The 19,672-nt window shown below is 41.6% G+C and overlaps 1 protein-coding gene across 1 annotated transcript in view; it reads right to left on the bottom strand.

Moving 5' to 3' along the window:
- Window positions 1–1,453: 1,453 nt before the first annotated feature.
- Window positions 1,454–19,672, bottom strand: part of LOC129702737 (solute carrier family 22 member 15-like) — a 30,133-nt gene continuing 11,914 nt past the window's right edge. The window contains exons 7-12 of the mRNA XM_055644675.1: window positions 17,950–18,090; window positions 16,921–17,006; window positions 15,210–15,330; window positions 12,485–12,557; window positions 4,419–4,583; window positions 1,454–3,929 (exon numbers count right to left, since the gene is read on the bottom strand). Coding sequence (XP_055500650.1) covers window positions 3,846–3,929; window positions 4,419–4,583; window positions 12,485–12,557; window positions 15,210–15,330; window positions 16,921–17,006; window positions 17,950–18,090 — 670 coding nt within the window. The 3' untranslated portion in view covers window positions 1,454–3,845. The remainder of the gene's footprint in view (window positions 3,930–4,418; window positions 4,584–12,484; window positions 12,558–15,209; window positions 15,331–16,920; window positions 17,007–17,949; window positions 18,091–19,672) is intronic.

The following is a 19,672-nucleotide window of genomic DNA, read 5'->3' as shown; positions in this document are numbered from 1 at the left end:
CACTACAACCTCAACAGGAGAACAGCTGCAAACTGGGGAATTACTGAAATGTTTTTACAGGCCCATTATGCTGCTGCAAGTAAGAGTCTCACTGTTCTGTTTTTTCTGTACATATGACAATTAAACGCTCTTGACTTACTTTAGTTTAGAGATAGGTGACGTTTTGAGTCGGGACCCTTCCACAGAGTGATTGCAGGAGTGTGTGGTGAAAGAAAACTAGAAAACTAGCAGAACAAAGCGTGGCAGGTCATAGATGAACGCAGGCAAGGGGGGTTGATAGGCAATGTTGGACAAAGGCCCGAGATGGACATGCACGAGATGCGAGACACAAGGGATATAGTGTTGCGAATTGTGAAGCTAGAGGATTGACGAGGTGCAAATTGTGTAACTGGGGAGGGGGAGGGTGGGGGAAATGTTGGTGGAGGGGAGGGGGGGGGGGGAATGTGTTTTGTAGAGGTTACCAAAGGATGGACAATTCAATGTCCAAAAGGTCTGGCGTCTTCTTTGCTAATTTAAAAAAAATTGTAGTCGAGGTGCCAAAAGAATAATTGGCCATCTGCAAATTTTGACAGATGGAATCCTTTAATTGTGAATGACTGGCATCCAGAAAGAATTGCAAAAGCAGCTGCTCGTCCAGTCGACCACACTTGAAATAATGAGTGATGGACTAAAATAGAATTTTGCCATAATTTATCACAAACGATGACCAAATGTAGACAGTACACCGATAAACATTAATGATAAACACTTGGCAAGACCACCAGCATAATCAAAGACGATTAACACCGCGGTCACTCCCTCTTCTCCCCTCTTCATCTACACCTCACGCTGCCTCGGCAAGGCCACTAGCATAATTACGGACGATTCGCACCCCAGCCACTCCCTCTTCTTCCCTCTCCCTTCAGGCAAGAGGTACAGAAGTGTGAAAACACACATCTCCAGATTCAGGGACACTTTCGTCCCAGCAGTTATCGGGCAACTGAACCATCCGACGAACAACTAGAGAGCAGTCCTGAGCTACTATCCATCTCATTGGAGGCCCTCGGACTATCTTTGATCAGACTTTACCTTGCACAAAATGTAATTCACGTTAATCCCTTTTATCTTGTATCCGTATACTGGATGGTTCAATGCATTGTCGTTCCGCTGACTGGTTAATTTTGTTGGCACGCAACAAATGGTTTTGAATGTACAATTACACACGTGTATATACTGTACACACGTGGCAATTAACTAAACTCAACTAAACAACTGTGTGCATGAGGATTTAATGATAATTGTCTAAAATGCAAGCAGGGTCAGAGTACCCAACTACATCCAGATTTCTATCATGCGCACAAGCTCTTTGGTTACTGCAAAATCAATTTCCGCAAAAGTGTGTGGCATTTTTTCAGCTAAGCGTTCTATGAATTTTAATCACATGACATATTCAAAGTAATCAATTGGATTAATATAGTGTACAATATAGTTTATTTCCAAGAAATCTGGATCAGTAAGAAAACATACATACACAAATTGTACAAAGCGTTGGAATTAGAATTAAAGCATTGGAATTGAAATTAGAACGAGCCCCAAAACCAGTTCTAACTCCTAACTTACAATTTATGAAATCTCAGTGTCCCTTTCCAAAATGTCATTAGTACACATAATACAAACAAGGAATGTATTAAATGTAATGTATACAAAAGGGAATACATGAGGAGACAGTTTGGTACTTGTATTAAGAAGTCCGTTTGCTTTTTGTCATAAGAATTGATCCATTACCATTTTGGATTCTAAACCAAAACTTTGCAAGCTGAAAACAGAATAAAAATCTTCTTGATTGACAAGACTGGCAGAGTTAAGTCGACCATGTAGATATGTCCAAACATTGGTAAGGATGAGTTTCTTTGGTATAGACAGGGAATGAGCATTACTACAAATTAAAGCACTTTAGCTCACTGGTCCCAATGCAGGAGCAACTTCCATGACAGATAGCCATTTGGGAAAGATTTGCCAAAATTAAAAAGGAGTGCCGTACATTTTTTTCAAACACTTTTGAACCAAATTCTTCAAACGTTACTTCAGGATTTAATACCCATTTGGTGAGCAGTTGGCAAGTCTTTGATCTTCCTCTAGAAGAACGATAAAATTCGGCAAGAACCTTTTTCATTTTGTTATAATTGCAATGCTTTGCAGCATACATCTTCACATCTATTATATATTTTCAATGCTGGTACTGGCTACTGAAGATGCAATTGTAGAGCATTTGCTTTCTGGCCACTATTAACTTTGTGTTCCATTTAAACTAATTTTGTACTAACAAGAAAATAATATATTATTGGTCCAGGCACAATTATTTTCAAGAAGTGGACATTTAAAAAAGAAAAACTTTCTTGGAAGTTACACTTGGGAGATATTGCCTTAAAGAAATAATTTACTTGTCTAGTATACATAATAGAACTCTTAAAAAGTCCTTGATTCTAATTTCAACCTTCAACATATTTTCAGCTTATAAAAATCAAATATGCACCAGATATTTCAGAAAATGTTTCCTTACATCAATGGGATCTGGTTAACAGAAGTATTCTCTCTATTAGCGTCACTCATTTCATGAAACTAGTTGGTGTGATCTTAACCCAATTTTTTTAATGGACAAAGCTGCAGCCTTAAACTACCAGCAAACAAACATGATCTGAGAAGAAACGATAAAGATTGGTTATTGAATACTGTGGAGAAAAAAAATTGCAATTCACTGCAAGGGAATTTGCAGAATGACACCATGCCTAATGAGAAGTTCTTTATGGTTGTGTTAGACGACAAAAGGAGAATATATTCCATTTTCAGAACCAGTATCCTAAAATAAGCGTTTCTCTCCCCATTTACACCGTTGTTAAGTAAAATGGCCAAGAACATACAGGTCAGCATTATACATTTCCAGGAGTTTTTCTTTTATCCAGCAATCAACTTGGAGAACTTCCCAAAACAGAAAATAAGATGATAATTAAAAACTTGTACAGCATTTCATTGCACTTTACAGGTATGAGGTATTTCACATAGAATGCACTGTTTTGAAGTACAGCGACTTATAACTTAGGGCAGCATAGTGGCTCGGGTGCTTCTTTCCTACTGGTGGTGCTTTCATAAATACAATTCCAGAAAGTCAGAAAAGGATGTTGTTACCACACAAGTCGTACCTCAGGCATGAGTGGTGGTTTTGTTTATGAACTCGAGACTTAAAATTTGAGGTAGGGCCAACTTCCGTCTAGTTCAGAAATAAACACCTCCAATGCAACCAAGACGAGAGGCAGAAGAAGAACGAGGGTGGATGCCAAGAAACACAAAGAAAAATGCCTCGCCCAGTACAGGATGATCAGATGTAATAGCACGTTCAGTTATGGAGTAGAAATGAGGAACTGCAGATGCTGGTTAATGCACAAAACAAACACAAAGAGCTGGAGTAACTCAGCAGGTCAGGCAGCATCTCTGGAGAACATGGATAAGTGACATTTCAGGGAGAGAGGGTCAAGTCTAAAGGGTCCGGACCCGAAACATCACCTATCCATGTTCTGCAGTGATGCTGCCTGACCCTCTGAGTAACTCCAGCACTTTGTGTCCTTTCTAGCACATTAAGTAAGTCAGGCCCCATTGCCAAATTCACTTATTAATCACAGCACCGCAAGGTTCACATTATTGTTTGATCGTGTATCCTGTAAACATCCTGAATACTGTAATGCCAGCAAGGTTCCAACTAGCATTGCACTTTTCAATAAATAAGCAGGGTGTACATGAAAAACAGTAAACTGCAAAGGTAAAGTGCTTCTTACAGTATTGCACTCTCTTTAAAGTGTAGAATATTCTTCATGTTACTGGATCAACGCTGTCCCTTCATCGACAGCAAAATCCTCTTCACTCTCACTGCTCTCTCCAGTGGGATTCACGACACTTGCCTGAAAATAAATATATAATTTGCAGTTAAGTGAAGAAAAATAGGCTGAGATTGACCACTATTGTAGTATTTTATTGTAATTCATCTGCCCTTTATTTTAATAAAGCAACTTTAAAAAAATACAATACACACACACACAGGGTGGTGGGTACATGGAATGAGCTGCCCGAGCAGATAGTTGAGGCAGGTACAATCACAACGTTTAAATTATATTTGGACATGTACATAGATAGGTTTAGAGGGATATGGGCCAAACACAGGTAGGTGAGGCTAGCGTAGATGGGACATGTTGGTCGGTGTGGGCAAGTAGTGTCAAAGGGCCTGTTTCCAGGCTGTAGTCCTGCGTAATGAAAGGACGGTAAGCAACTATCATCATTAATTAGTGTACAGAGGAGAATGTATCTCCAGCACTTTCAGTTACTGTAGCGCTGTGTGTCTAGACTAGAGCAGTCGTCAATCAATTACACTGGTAACACACCACTCCACTGACCTGCGGAACCACTATATCACGTTTGTGATGCGCAATGCCGTAGAGGTCAGAGATCTTCTCAGGCACAGGTTTATTCAGCGTTTCAGGCAGAAGTAAGCACAGCACCCCTGCCAGCAGACCGGCAACTCCAAGTACCACAAAATGCAACGACACCTGAATGGATTTCTGTGAATTAATGAATGGAAGAAATGCCAATAAACACAAGACTGAAGGCACAAATGACTGGGCATTGGATAAGGCCGCCAAACACAAGAACCAAAAGCACATGCAAACATTCTTCAGTCAAAATCTTTAAATACAGAAGGCTATAGTTGGCCTCAATCGCATCTCTTAGCAGGCAAATGTTCCAGAGTGTAAGAGGTCCAGGCATTTCATAATAATTGAGGAGATACCGTGCTCCCCCAAACAAATACTTTGGTTGAATAGAGTTGATTGATTGAACGTGCTGACCAGCGGTCACCCCCGTACACTAGGGGTAATGTACAATTTTATCAAAACCAATTAACCTACAAACCTGTACGTGTTTGGAGAAAAATGAGGGGTATCTTTTTCGAAAAACGAGTGGTGGGTAAATGGAATGAGCTGCCAGAGGAGGTAGTTGAGGCAGGTACTATAACAGCATTTAAAAGACATTTGGACAGGTTCAGAAGGATATGGACCAAAGGTGGGCACGTGGGTCTACAGTAGATGGGGCATTTTGCTCGGTATGGGCAAGGTGAGCCGAAGGGCCAGTTCACATGCTGTATGACTTTATGACACTATTTCCGCCTGCCTTCTTTTCCCAACACTCAGGTTGCAACTCTCGAGAGCTGGATTGAGCAGTGCAGAGCTGGGAATGCTAAGCAGACTCACAGAGTCAGTGATGCCGGCTGGAGTCACAGAGTCAGTGATGCCGGCTGGAGGGTGGCTATCTACTCCTGCTTGCACTCCTGTCACCGCTGTTTCTGTGACCCTCTCCTCTCCCAGACAACTTCCCTTCATGTCTGCCTTGCATACGCTTTGGGATTACGAACTGTTCTCAGGAACAGGTGCGGCACGGTGGCACAGCAGAAGAGTTGCTGCCTCCCAGCGCCAGAGACCCTGGTTCAATCCTGACTACAAGTGCTGTCTGTACGGATTTTGTAGGTTCTCCCCGTGACAACGTGGGATTTCTCCGGGTGCTCTGTTTTTCTCCCACATAGCAAAAACGTAGAGGTGTGTAGGTTAATTGGCTTCGGTAAATTGTCCCTAATGTGTCGGGTTGATCTAGTGTATGGAGTGACCCTAATGTGTACGGAGTGGATGAGAGTGAGATAACATAGAACTGGTGTGAATGGGTGATCGAAGGTTGGTGTGGACTCAGTGGGGCAAAGGGACTGCTTCCATGCTGTATCTCTAAATTAACAGAATCCTATCATACCTTGGCAGAACACACAAGATATGAAATGGCTTTTAAATAAAACCTCCAATTCCTTAAGAACTCTAATTCTCCATGCAGCTACAACTGATGGGCAAGAACATTTGTCAACGTTGCCACATGGAAGTATAAACCCAAGATTTAGTGATTAGACAAGTTGTATATTATCGCATGCATATTAAAGAACCTATATTCCAGAAATACGTCTGAAGAAGGGCCCTGACCCAAAACGTCACCTATCCATGTTCTCCAGAGATGCTGCCCGACTCGCCGTGTCACTTGTGTTCTTTTCAGAAAGTAAAATACCGAAAATTATACAGCTGCCCTACATATATTCAATGGAAGTATTAAAACCATAATACTAAGCTATTGAATTAAGTTCATTCTGAGCATATTAAGTATATTGAGATGCTTATGTTTAATTAACTTGCAAGTCGGTCTATTTTTTTTTAATACAATAAATTAAAGGTTTAACAAAAAGCTCAATTTCCACAGGCAAACTGTAACTCACAGAATTTTTAATATCTCCTCAAGTTACAGAAAAATCCCATAGCCAGCCACTCGACACAAAACCCTTTTGTTTAGTACGTTTCTATACTTGCCCAACCCATGTGAAAATGGTCATGTTTCAGGCAAAACAAAATGTTTTCTTAAGTTATTAATAAATTGGCACTGATATCTTATTACACCACAGTTGACAAACTCATGGAATGCATAGTATCAGGAAGAAATGATAGCAGCTAGGTCAAAAGAGAAACATGCAAATAAAATGATATAAGCAGTGTGGGTAGAAATCCCTGTCCTACATAAACCAGTAGATAATACAAATGCTAGAGTAACTCAGACGGTCAGGCAACATCATGCTAGATAATACAAATGCTAGAGTAACTCAGACGGTCAGGCAACATCCCTAGAAAACATGGATAGGTGATGTTTCAAGTCAGGATCCCTGTCCAGTCTGAAGAAGGGTTTTGACCCGAAACATCACCAATCCATGTTCTCCAGAGATGCTGCCTTGAGTTTCTCCAGAACCTTGTGCCTTCTTTTGTAAACCAGAGTAGAGTTGCTGCCTTATAGCGCCAAAGACCCGGGTTTGATCCTGATTACGGGTGCTGTCGGTAGGGAGTTTGTATGTTCTCCCAATGACCACTTAGGTTTTTTCCAGGTGCTCCGGTTTCCTCCTACACTCCAAGTGAATTGGCTTCAGTCAGTTGTAAAAATTGTACCTAGTTAGTAGATAGTGCTAGTGTGGGGTGCGATCATTGGTCGGCGCGGACTCATGGGCCTGTTTCTGCACTGTATCTCTAAAGTCTAAAGTTTGATAATGGAACGTAATGTGTATTTTCCTGCCTTCAGAATTGAATGAATTATTTCTAGATGTCAATAATCCCATGCTTAAAATCATTTGACGGATTTATGTACTAAATAAACAGGAGCATTCAGCTTCATGTTGAACTATGACATTAAAGCACAAACTCGTAGTGGTCACATTTTCCCCCTCAGTTTGATCTCTGGTTACTGACAATGAAAGATAATAAAAAATGAGAATCCACTATACAATAGTGTCATCCACTATATTGATGTTACAGTTGTACAAGATGTTGGTGAGGCCACACTTGGGGATGGTGTTCGATTTTGCTGTGGAAAGGATGTCATTAAGCTGCAAGGAATGCCGAGACGGTTCACGAGGACTCAAGGGCCTGAGCTACAGGGTGAAGTTGGGCAGGCTCGAACTTTACTCCTTGGAGCACAGGAGGTTGAGGGGTGATCTTACAGAAGTATTTAAAAATCAAGAAGGGAATATATAGGATGAATGCACAGAGTAGGGAAATCAAGAACCAAAGGACATAGGTGTAAGGCGAGAGGGGAAGATTTATTAGGAACCTGAGGGGCAACTCAGAGGATGATGGGTTTATGGAATGAGCTGCCAGAGGAGATTGCAAACTTCAATGTCTAGCTCTGCCAGAGACAACTACTATAACAACATTTTAAAGACATATGGGCAGGTACAAGGATACAAAAGATTTGAGGGATACTGGCCAAATGCCAGCAATTGGGACTAGATGAGGCATCTTGGACAGCATGGATGATTTGTGCTGAAGGGTCTGTTTCGATGGTGCGTGACTTCTAAGATGGAAAATACTGAGAAATCCTTTTATTGGCCAATTGATGTCTGCTCTTTCATGTAAACAATGTTGTAAAAGGTTTCTAATTACACTAAAACGTGTCCAAGTGCAGTCAGAGATGACCCAGTGCATAACTGGTGACCTGCCAAAGACAAATCTCAAGTCACTTCCATATACTCTATAGAAAATAAAGCAGGGGAAATAAAATTTTACACAAAAAGTTGTAACTAGTGGAATGTGATGCAAAAGTGTCACGTTTAATCTAACACAGGAATGATCCTGACGTCAAGTGCTGTCCGTGCGGAGTTTGCACCTTATCCATGTAACTGCATGGGTTTCTTCCAGGTGCATCCCAAAAAGATGTGCGAGTTCGTAGGTTAATTGGTCTCTGTAAATTGTTCCTAGTGTGTAGGGAGTGGACAAGAATGTGGGATAACATAGAAATAGGGTGAACGTGTGATCGATGGCCGGCGTGAACCCGGTGGACCGAATGGCCTGTTTCCATGCTGTGTCTCTAAACTAAACTTAGAAGAAATTAGACACAAAATACTGGAGTAACTCGGTGGGTCAGGCAGCATTTCTGGATAGAAGTAATGGGTGACGTTTCGGGTCGAGACCCTTCTTCAGACTGAGCCAGGGGAGAGGGAGATACAGAGATAAAGAAGTGTGGAAATGAGATAAAGGGGATGGAGATCAAGGCAAATGTAGAATAGATCATTGTTAGCTAGGAGATTGTTAGCAAACAGAGATAAAATGTAATTGAGGACAGTCAGACTGGTCGGAGAACTGGGAAGGGGGGAGGGATGGAGAGCAAGGGTTACTTGAAGTTAGAGAAGTCAATGTTCATACTGCTGGGGTGTAAGATGCCCAAGTGAAACATGAGGTGTTGTTCCTCTAATTTGTGCTGGGCCTCACTCTGACAATGGAGGAGGCCCAGGATAGAAAGATCTCTGTGGGAATGGGAGGGGAAGTTAAAGTGTTTGGCAACTGGGAGATCAGGTAGGTTTCAGCGAAATGATCGCCAAGCCTGCGCTTGTTCTCGCCGATATATAGTTCACACCTGGAACACAGGATAGAGTAGATAAGGTTGGAGGAAGTGCAAGTGAACCATTGCCTCATCTGAATAGACTCCCGGCGTTCCTGGACGGAGTCGGGGGGGGGGGGGGGGGAGGTAAAGGGACAGGTGTTGCATCTCCTGCATTTGCAAATGAAAGTACCTGGGGAGGGGGTGGTTTGATTGGGAAGGGACGAGTTAACCAGGGAGTTGCGGAGGGAACGGTCTCAGTGGAGAGCGGAAAGTGGTGGAGATGGCTAGTGGTGGGATCCAGTTGGAGGTGGCGAAAATGTTGGAGGATTGTATTCTGTATGCGACGGCTGATGAGGTGAAAGATGAGGACGAGGGGGACTCTGACCCTAAGTTTAAGTTCCGTTAAAGACTATGCTTTATTTTGAGATGGGGAAACAAAGGTGCTGTTAATATAATAAATCTTGCATGAACACCCAGTGCTTTCCAACTGCCTTCCTTGGGTGCGTGCCAGTTATCAAGAGCAAAGGAATATCAGTAGTGACAATCATCTGTCAATATTTCCCCTTCATCTCAATTGAGTAAACTCCTGCTGTACATGAATGCAGGCGAAGCTAATTAGTCCACTGATTGTTGCTTTGATTTTCAACAAGCAAATTAACTTAAGCTGGCAGCATAACACAGCAACACTGAATATTTTGTTTCAGTAAAACCGGCAACAGAATTCCGAATCACCATCTCAAGAATATGCCAGAAATTGGCATTACCGGAATAATGCTCAGACCACATTAGAACCGTACATTAGCAATCCTTATAGCATTTGTATTCACGTCAATACAACATCTTAAGAAAGATAATGCAGGATCAATATTTACTTCCAACCAGGGGGCTAACTAGCTCTAATGATCGATAGACTTCCATGCAAGATGGCGCTGAAGCCAGGCGACCCTCTGCGTACTGGTCCCAGAAGTGGATCCGCTATCATTCATTACAATAGCTCCACTCTTTTAAACCTTTAATTCAACAGCAGCATTTCTGACACTAACAATGCTCTTCTTAATCACCTCAGATTTGTCACCGGGAAGCATTATTCCCTTTATCCTGTATTTGTACACTGTGGATGGCTTGATTGTGACCATGGATAGCACACATCAAAAAAGCTTTTCGCTGTACGTGAAGATAATAAACTGAACTAAACCAGATAACCAAGGCTGAGATGTGTAATTACAATTAAATAATGTGTTTAACTGTAATTACACAAATATGACCCTTAATGGTGTTTTAATGTAAAAACATTTAAAACTATTCATCGACTATTCATAGAAAAACAAAGACAAATCAGGTGGTTATAGTAAATAAGCAAGTTACTTTGGATACAATTGAATTGAAACAAAACCAACTATTGGCTTGGAATTTAACGGTTCCAAAGGAATGGAATTCAACGTTAATCTAGGGAAAGCTAACCACAAAGGTCGATAAGACACAAAATGCTGGAGTAATTCAGCAGGACAGGCAGCCTCTCTGGAGAGAAGGAATGGGTGACGTTTCGGGTCGAGTCCCTTCTTCAGACTGAACGTCTGAAACGTTACCCATTCCTTCTCTCCAGAGATGCTGCCTGTCCAGCTGAGTTACTCCAGCTTTTTGTGTTTATCTTTGGTTAAACCAGCATCTGCAGTTCCTTTCTACACATAACCACAAAAGTTAATGTGTTCCAGATCACAGGCCTCTATTTGACATTCAATTTGGCATTTTCTACAGGTTATCTATGGCGTTCAACAACAGACCAACAGCGGGAAGCTGATAATCGAGGCTGACAGCAGCTCATGATGAGCAAAAACAGGTTAAAGAAACAACAGAAAATCCCATTTACTGAGAATTGCAGAGAAAATGAAAATGAAATAAAGTTTGGGATGTACTCAAGGACTTAATTTTAGAATTAAAAATGTTTCACAATGTTTGAATACATTCTTTTGGGAACAAGGTGGGGAAGGAGTAGGCAATTTGGCCTTCAAGCCTGTTCCACGTTTCAAAGTTACAGCTGATCAACATTTTCCTGCCCTATCCTCAATGTTTTGAAGAATTGAGATAAAGAATCATTGATATTTTGACAAGGACTGTGTTTCATACTTCAATGTCCTCTAATCTATCTATCTATCTATCTATCTATACATAACTAAAACTCTGATCTTGTTATCATCCGATTTGCGCAAAAACCGTTTGCGATAGCGCTAATATTTTTCGGCAGTTCACTCACCGTTCTCCTGTGCTGCGAGTCTACCAAGTTTCGTTCCGACCGGTTGAATGTCGCAAACGTTAGCGAGGTTCAAAAATCTTAAAAACTGCACGTGCGCAGATCGATCTCTTCTCCTGCCAGTCAGCGCCGCGCGGATTAGTCTCTTCCCCTGTCACTCCCCGGGACGGTCCGCCCCTTCCTGCGCCATCGTATCTTTACTGGAGCTGAGGATGGCCGGCGGAGGTTTCCAAACGGACACAATTTTCGGAGACAGCCAAAGCGACCCCCAAGCAGCCCAGCCCCAGGAAAACTATGTGTGGCGGGGTTGGGCCCCCGACACACACCCCCTCCCCCCACACCAACCTCTCCCCCCGCCCTACACCTCCCCGTTCACACATACCCCTTCTCCCTTCCACCCCACTTCCCTCCCCCCTCCCCTCCCACACATGAAGAGGAGGGGGAGGGAGTGCTCGGAGATGAGGGGAAACTGCCGCGCCTGCGCAGTTAGGGGCTATAGGTGAGTGGTGGAATATTGCTTTGGAGGAACGGGTTGCGTTGGGGGAACGGATGAGTGGTGGAATATTGCATTGGGAAACGGGTTGCATAGGGGGACCAAGCCTCCTGTGTGTTTGGGACCCAACGGGTCTCACTTAGTCTAGTATCTACTAAATTTAACCTTGCATACCACGATTTCCTGAACACCCAGTAATGTGTTGGTCTTTATGTTATATCAACATAACAAATGAAGCTCAAAATAATACAAAGTGCTAGAGAAATTCAGCAGGTCAGGCAGCATCTCTAGAGAACATGAATAAGTGACATTACGGGTTGAGACCCTTCTTCAGACATTACTGTGTTGCACAGAATGGTAAATAACAAATACAATCTGATATACACACAAAGCGCTGGAGTAGGTCAGAGAGCATCTCTGGAGGAGGATGGGTGACATTTTGGTTCAGATCCGACCCGACCCAAAACGTCACCATCATTTTTCTCCAGAGATGCCTCATGACCTGCTCAGTTGCTCCAGCACTTTGTGTCTATCTTCTGATTAAACCAGCATCTGAAGTTCCTTTCCACAAATAAAATCCGAGTCCTAAAGCCCTCCTTTAATCTATAGCCTTTGAGATCAATGAACATCCAAATACAGATTTTATTAACAAAATGCTCATTACCAACTTAGATTTACTGAAGCAGGATTGGAAGACAAACTGAATCAAGTAGACAGCTTGGAAGGGGAAGGATCTAATGGGGTCCGAGGTAGAAAACAAAAGACTGCAGACTCACCAGCGATGGGACAAAGGGTGCAATAATCCCACCAATTCTGGAAGACATAGAACAGATTCCCATTCCAACATTCCTATAGGAAAACAACAAAAAATAAAATTAGTTGAAACTCTGACATACAAATTCACATTCATGCAAGAATGGCTCAGTGCAGAATTTCACACCATTGAAAATCTAAAAAAAAAAAAAAATGCTGATGTGCCATCAGTCAACAAAGACCTCAAAATAGTTTGCAATTAAGATTTTGTACGATTCTACTTTTTACATCGTAAATCCTGACAAATTTGCTAAAAAACAAATAGGGATTTAGAGTGACGTTCTAAGGCCAGAGACCTCCCAGGGATGATTATGATGAGCCTTTGATGGCACTGGACCTGTACTCACTGAAGTTTAGAAGGATGAGGGGGTACTCATTGAAACTTCCTGAATAATGAAAGGCCTGGATAGAGTGGATGTTTCCACTAATGGGAGAGTCTAGGACCATAGGCCATAGCCTCAGAATAAAAGGATGCACTTTTAGAAAGGAGATGAGGAGGAATTTTTTTTAATTCAGAGGGTGGTGGATCTGTGGAATTCATTACCACAGAAAGGTGTGGAAAGGTAGGTCAATAGATATTTTTAAAGCGGAGATTGATAGATTCTTGATTAATACGGGTGTCAGATGTTAGGGGTGAAGGCAGGAGAATGGGGTTGAAAGGGAAAGATAGATCAGCCATGATTGAATGGCGGGGAAGATTTGATGGGCCAAATTGCCTGATTCTGTTCCTATAACTTATGAACCCAAATGTAACACAAAGTAAGAATTGGTTCCCAGTTACATCAGTAGATAAAAAATATTCAAACATCGAAGAATGTATTTATATTCAAAGAAATATTAATTCAATCTAGTAGGTAATGCTACAGCCTCAAGACGCCAGAGACCCAAATTCGATCCCGACCTCGGGTGCTATTTGTGTTGAGTTTGCATGTTCTCCATGACCATGTGGGTTTCCTCTGGGTGCTCTGGTTTTTTCCCGCATTCCAAAGATGTGCGGGTTGGTAGATTAATTGTTCCTCTGTAAATTACCCCCTAGTGTGTAGGGATGATAAAGTGGGATGACTTAGAACTGGTGTGAATGGGTGATCGTTGGTCAGTGTGGACTCAATGGACCGAAGGGCCTGTTTCTATGCTGCAAATTCTTAGTGGAAGCAAAACTAAATACAAATCTATTATAACCAGACAAATAGAGGATGTGGAAGATCATGATGTGCCAAGCATAAACAAAACTGTATATTGGAGACTGTGAGGCAATATCATGAATACATTTACACAAAGCCCAAAACATACTGAAAGACATAAAAATAACAACAAAAAATAACTTCACTCTCACAATTCTGAACTACAGCAGAAAATATCAAGCTTATGTAAGCTTTCCTCAACAAAATCCTGCCCATCAGTCTAAAAATCCTTTTCAAAACTCCCTCCATCACATTAATGTCCTTCCTTAAATAAAATCCAAACCAAACACAGTACTCCAAATGTGATCTCACCAAAATGATTTGTAATTGAAACAAAATTTCCCTATTGTCGTTTTAAAGTTACTCTGGCAATAAAAAATGTTAGCTTTTCTAATTACCCCCTCCTCCTACAACTTTAGCCCTGTGTAATTCATGCATTTGAACACCTTTATTTCTGAGTTTGATCCCGATCTTTGTGGGGTTTGCATGTTCTCCCTGTGACTGCCGAGTTTCTTTCAGGCATTTTCCTCCCACATCCCAAGGCGTGCGGGTTTGCAGGTTAATTGGCCTCTGAAAAATTGCTTCCTAGCGTGTGTAGGGAGTGGATGAGAGTGGGATAGCATAAGACTGGTGTGAACGGGCGATCGATGGTCGGTATGGACTCGATGGGCCAAAGGGCCTGTTTCCATGCTGTATCTTTCAGTGATTCAATCAATTTGGTTACTGCGCTTTTGTTGGATATTTCTGCGAAAATGAACAATTTTTCCCCACATTACCTTTTCTCATCTAAATCTCTTTGCAGCCTCCTCAATACTTCTTAAATTTTCTACGTAGTTGGCAATTTTCAGGAAAAGGAACAGCCATCTAGCCTAAAAGCAACAACAAGGAACTGCAGGTGCTGGTTTATACCAAAGATAAACACTAATGCTGGAGAAACTCAGCAGATTAGGCATCATCTCTGGCGAAAATAGGTAGGTGACGTTTCAGGTCGGGACACTATTTCAGACTGTTCTATCTATTCTACCTATCTAGCCTTTTAGATTCCAGTTCCACCATACACAACAGACCAAACACTTAGTTTCAGAGATAGTGTAAAAAAAGGGCCTTTTGGCCCACCGTCAACGACCAACCCTACGCTAGTTTATCCTACACACAAGGGGCAATTTACAGAAGCCAATTGACCTATAAACCTGCACGTCTTTGGAATGTGGGTGGAAACTGGAGCATCTAGGGAAAACCCATGTGCTTCACGGGGAGAACGTGCAAACTCTGCACAGACAGCACCCGTAGTCAGGATCAAACCCGGGTCTCTGGCGGTGTAAGACTACAACACTATCGCTGCACCACTGTCCCAACCTTTGCCTGGGGAAATAAATCTTGCCAGCATCATTACATGAAAAGAATAAATTGAGACAAATACATTGAAAAGAAAAACTGGGATTGCAAATGGAACATCAGAAATGGATAATTACAGTCACTCTACAGATTTGACTGACCACAAACCTACCTGACTGAGGTGGGAAAGAGTTCAGAGGAATAGATGTAGACTACATTAAATGCAGCGCTTATAGACAGTTTACCCAGAATAGAGGGAGTTTGGCTAATGACAACGGACAACAACCCAGTGCCTGAAAAAGAGTATATAGATTTAGTTATATGAAGGTTTTGCATTAAATTCTTAAAATAATATCAATAATATTGTTAATTTAACAGCAAATATCAAAGGCTAGAAAACAAATATCCAAAAGGAAAGGTTTTTCTCCGAAAGTAAATCTTAAAGCTCACAACCAAGAAAATGCACTCAAAAAATCAGTATTTTGAAAAATAAGTTACAGAGACACAGTCTTACAGCGTGGAAACAGGCCCTTTGGCCCACCTTGCCCAAGTTGAATGTACAACGGCAACAAAAATAAATAAAGTTAATATGAAATACAAGCCATTTAAACCAAGATGCCATCGAATCTCCATGAGGCGTTAAGTATTCTCAAATAGGGGAGAATTCACATTGCAGCCACAATTAAAATAAACATCAAATGCTTTGGTGCCAAGAGTTCAAATGGATATCATGTTTACTATAATTTTAATATTAGTTCAGATGTTTCTGCACTTAACAGACTCAGAAGCATAAAAAGTTCAATGTCATTCATTCTCCTCTGAAGAAGCAGTGGCTATTTGGAATGTACATCAAAAAGCATAGAGATTGCATTTTAGATCAGTTTCATGACAGTTTAGTTTAGTTACGTTTATTGATACACCGGTAGCACAGCTGGTAGAGCCACTGCCTCACAGCGTGTGTGTGGAGTTTGCACGTTCTCCCTGTGACCTTGTGCGTTTCCTCCAGGTGCTACAAGTTCCTCCCACATCCCCAAGACGTGTGGCCCTCTAAATTGCCCCTAATGTGTAGGGAGTGGATGAGAAAGTGGGATAACAGAACTAGTTTGAATGAAAGATAGACACAAAAAGCTGGAGTAACTCTGCGGGACAGGCAGCATCTCTGGAAAGAAGGAATGGGTGACGTTTCGGGTCGAGACCCTTCTTCAGACAGTGTGAACGGGTGATGGATGGTCAGTGAGGACTCAGTTGGTTGAAGAGCCCGTTTCTGCATTGTATCTCTAATGTCTAAAGTAAACCACCAGGCTCTTGAACACTGCACAACACTAACTTCAACAATGTTCTTCTATGAACCCCTGACTGACAAAGGTTATTCAAAAGGTATTCAAATAGATTTAGTAATAAACTAGGCATGAAATATTAACTATTAGTATACCAGTTTCAATGATTTACATGCATGAAACATCCGAGCCATATTAACATAGTAATGAAGGACACAAAGTGCTGGAGTAACTCAGTAACGAAGGACCTGAAGTGCTGGATGCTGGAGTAACTCAGAGAGTCAGGTAGCATCTCTGGAGAAAACCCTTCTTCAGATCCGAAAAGTTACCCATCCTTTTTCTCCAGAGATGCTGAGTTACTCCAGCACTTTGCGTCTATCTTTGATATAAAACAGCATCTGCAGTTCCTTCCTAGATAGGTGACATTTTGGGTTGGGACTGTTTTCAGACAGAGCCAACATAGAAATGAATAATCTTCTAATATCAATTACTCAGAAGTACCGAAATAAACAAATAACAAAAAGGAACTTTAATTGCGCACGTATAGTGCTGTGACCTTCAATCATATGATAAACATGCAGTTTGTCTGAACAATTGTTATCTTACCTTTAGTCTCTGGAAGAAAAATGATGATAAGACAAGCTGCCCCTCCCACAAGCAGAAACCCTGCAAGTGTTCGCCTGCGACCTGACCTAATGGAACAAGGCACAAGAAACAGCAGTTCAAACACCACCAATGCCCAGCTCCACGCTATGTTTTGAATTTAGGAGCAGAATTAGGCCATTCAGCCCATCATCTACTCCGGCGTTTATAATGCCGTATCATAGCACAAAAAAAAATCATTTAGATTGGAAAAGTAAATCAGCTAATGCCAATCTAAATCAGGAAAATAAAACATTAATCTGCACAGCACAGGACAGTCCACGTTTATGCCGAACATGATGCCAAGTTAAACTGATCTCATTTGCCTGTACATGGCCCATATCCCTCTATTCACTACACTTCCATGTGCAGATCCAAAAGCATCCTAAATGTCACTGTTGTAATTGCCTACACCACGACCCCCTGGCAGTGAGTTCTAGGCCCCCAAAACCCGGTGTAAAAAAACGTCCCACACATCTCCTCTAAAATTTCCCCCTCTCATCTTGAAGCTATGCCCTCTAGTGTTTTTTATACTTTTTTTAAACTTTTAGAGAAACAGGCCTTTTGGCCAACCGAGTCTGTGCCGACCAGCAATCAACCCATACACTTGCACTATCCTACACACTAGGGACAATTTTACCAAAGCCAATTAACCTACGAACCTGTACTTCTTTGGAATGTGGGAAGAAACCGGAGCACTGTATCTCTACCAGGAGAAAATCCATGCGGTCAAAGAAAGAACATACAAACTCCATACAGGCAGCACTCGTAGTCAGGATCGAACTTGGGTCTGTGACGTTGTAATGCAGCAGCTCTACCACTGCACCGCCCTTAAATATTGGACATTGCCATCCTCCCAAAAATGTTCTGTCTACTTTATTTATGCCCCTCATAATTTTATATACAATTATTTCGGAAAGCAAGGCAAACTTTAAATAGTAAGAGAAATATTCCAGAAATATTTTTGGAACACGAGATTTAAAATCAGCTTACCAGGTACGACTCAACAGAAAGAGACAGATAGGATATGAAGGCAACTCCGCCAATCCAGAAAGTGCTATGTTTAGATATCGATCGCCACCCAGGTCACCTGCACTTAGAGTCAGTCCATAGTAGACAAGACTGCATATTAACCTCATAAAGAATAAGAGATCAAGCATTATTAAAATGTCAGTGTCCCAGTTTTACTACTGCAGCTCAAACCATTTGCTTTAAGTTACTTTTATCATGTCACGAATAGTCATACATACAGCACGGAAACAGGTCTTTCTGCCTAACTTGCCCATGCTGACCAAGATGCCCCATCTACATTGGGGAATCAAGAACCAGAGGTTTAAGGTGAAAAGGGAAAAAAGATTTAATAGGGACCTAAGTGGCAGCTTTTTATCACACAGGGTGGCGGGTATATGAAACGAGCTGCCAAAGGAGGTAGTTGAGGCAGGTACAGTAGCAACATCGAAAGAACATTTGGTCAGGTACATGGATAGAAAAGGTTTAGAGGGATATGGGCCGACTGTAGGCAGGGGAGACAAGTGTAGACGGGGCATGGCATGGACAAGATGGGCCTGTTTCCTTTCTGTATGATTATGACACTTGTGTATTATACAATGATTTAAATAAAATTAAATATATTAAGCAGTAGGGCAAATATTCTAGCATTAACAATCTAAATAATAATGTAAAAGTTTGATAAGATTAACATATACTATCTTTAAAAAAAAAGTAGCACAGATTCAAATATACAATTGTGACTCTGTTTAGAGATACAGTGCGGAAACAGGCCCTTCGGCCCACTGAGTCCTCCCCGACCAGCGATCCCCACACATTAACACTATCCTATACACTAGGGACAAATTACAATTTTACCGAAGCCAATTAACCAACAAACCTGTACGTCTTTAGAGTGTGGTAAGAAACTGGAGCACCTGGGGAAAACCCACGCAGTTCACGGGGAGAACGTACAAACTCTGTAGACAGCACCTGTAGCCAGGATTGAACCAGTCACTGGCGCTGTAAGGCAGCAGCTCTACCGCAGCGACGCCCCCTTAATGTTTATAAGACAGTAAATGTTTATAAAATTTCTGTTAACGGTTACACTGATCATAGATTCGGAAGATAAAGAACGAAAAACCCCTGGGATGAGTATCCCAAACTACTCGGCAGCAGTTGCTATTGTCCAAAATATGGAACCTGTAGTCACCACTGTTTATGGCAGGTGCCTTTTATCAATGCAATTTGCTCACTATACATCTTGGAAAATAATCCAGCTGATTCTCCCGCTATCTCATAACAAGAGACTTGAACTAATCAAAATAGCTGGAAGTGCAGTGTACAATGGGCTGCATTCATGAAAGGACCATCTAATCAACTTTTCCACAAGTGAGTTGGATACACTAGTGAAAAAAATGCAGGGCCAAGAGGGCTTACATGGAAGTGGGACAATTTGGTTCACTTCTTTAAAGATCTGGCATAGGGAATGCTGATCTGATTGATCTACCTCTATAGATACAAGAGACTACAGATGCTAGATTCTTTAGCAAAAAATACAAAACAAAAACTGCTGGAGGAACTTAGCATGTCAGGCTATTTTTGTCACTGAGCTGGAAGATGTGACCTGCAACAGTTCTGTTTAATCTTTCACTGTGGTACTTGTTTTGATGATAGATATAAATGACAGAAAGCATGTAGGCAATTTAGAGCATCATTATAAAGGTGT

Source organism: Leucoraja erinacea, chromosome 13, assembly GCF_028641065.1.
Source record: "Leucoraja erinacea ecotype New England chromosome 13, Leri_hhj_1, whole genome shotgun sequence".
Taxonomy (NCBI): Eukaryota; Metazoa; Chordata; class Chondrichthyes; order Rajiformes; family Rajidae; genus Leucoraja; species Leucoraja erinaceus.
Note: the sequence above shows the minus strand (reverse complement) of the source record. Positions and strands in the feature narration are given on the sequence as shown.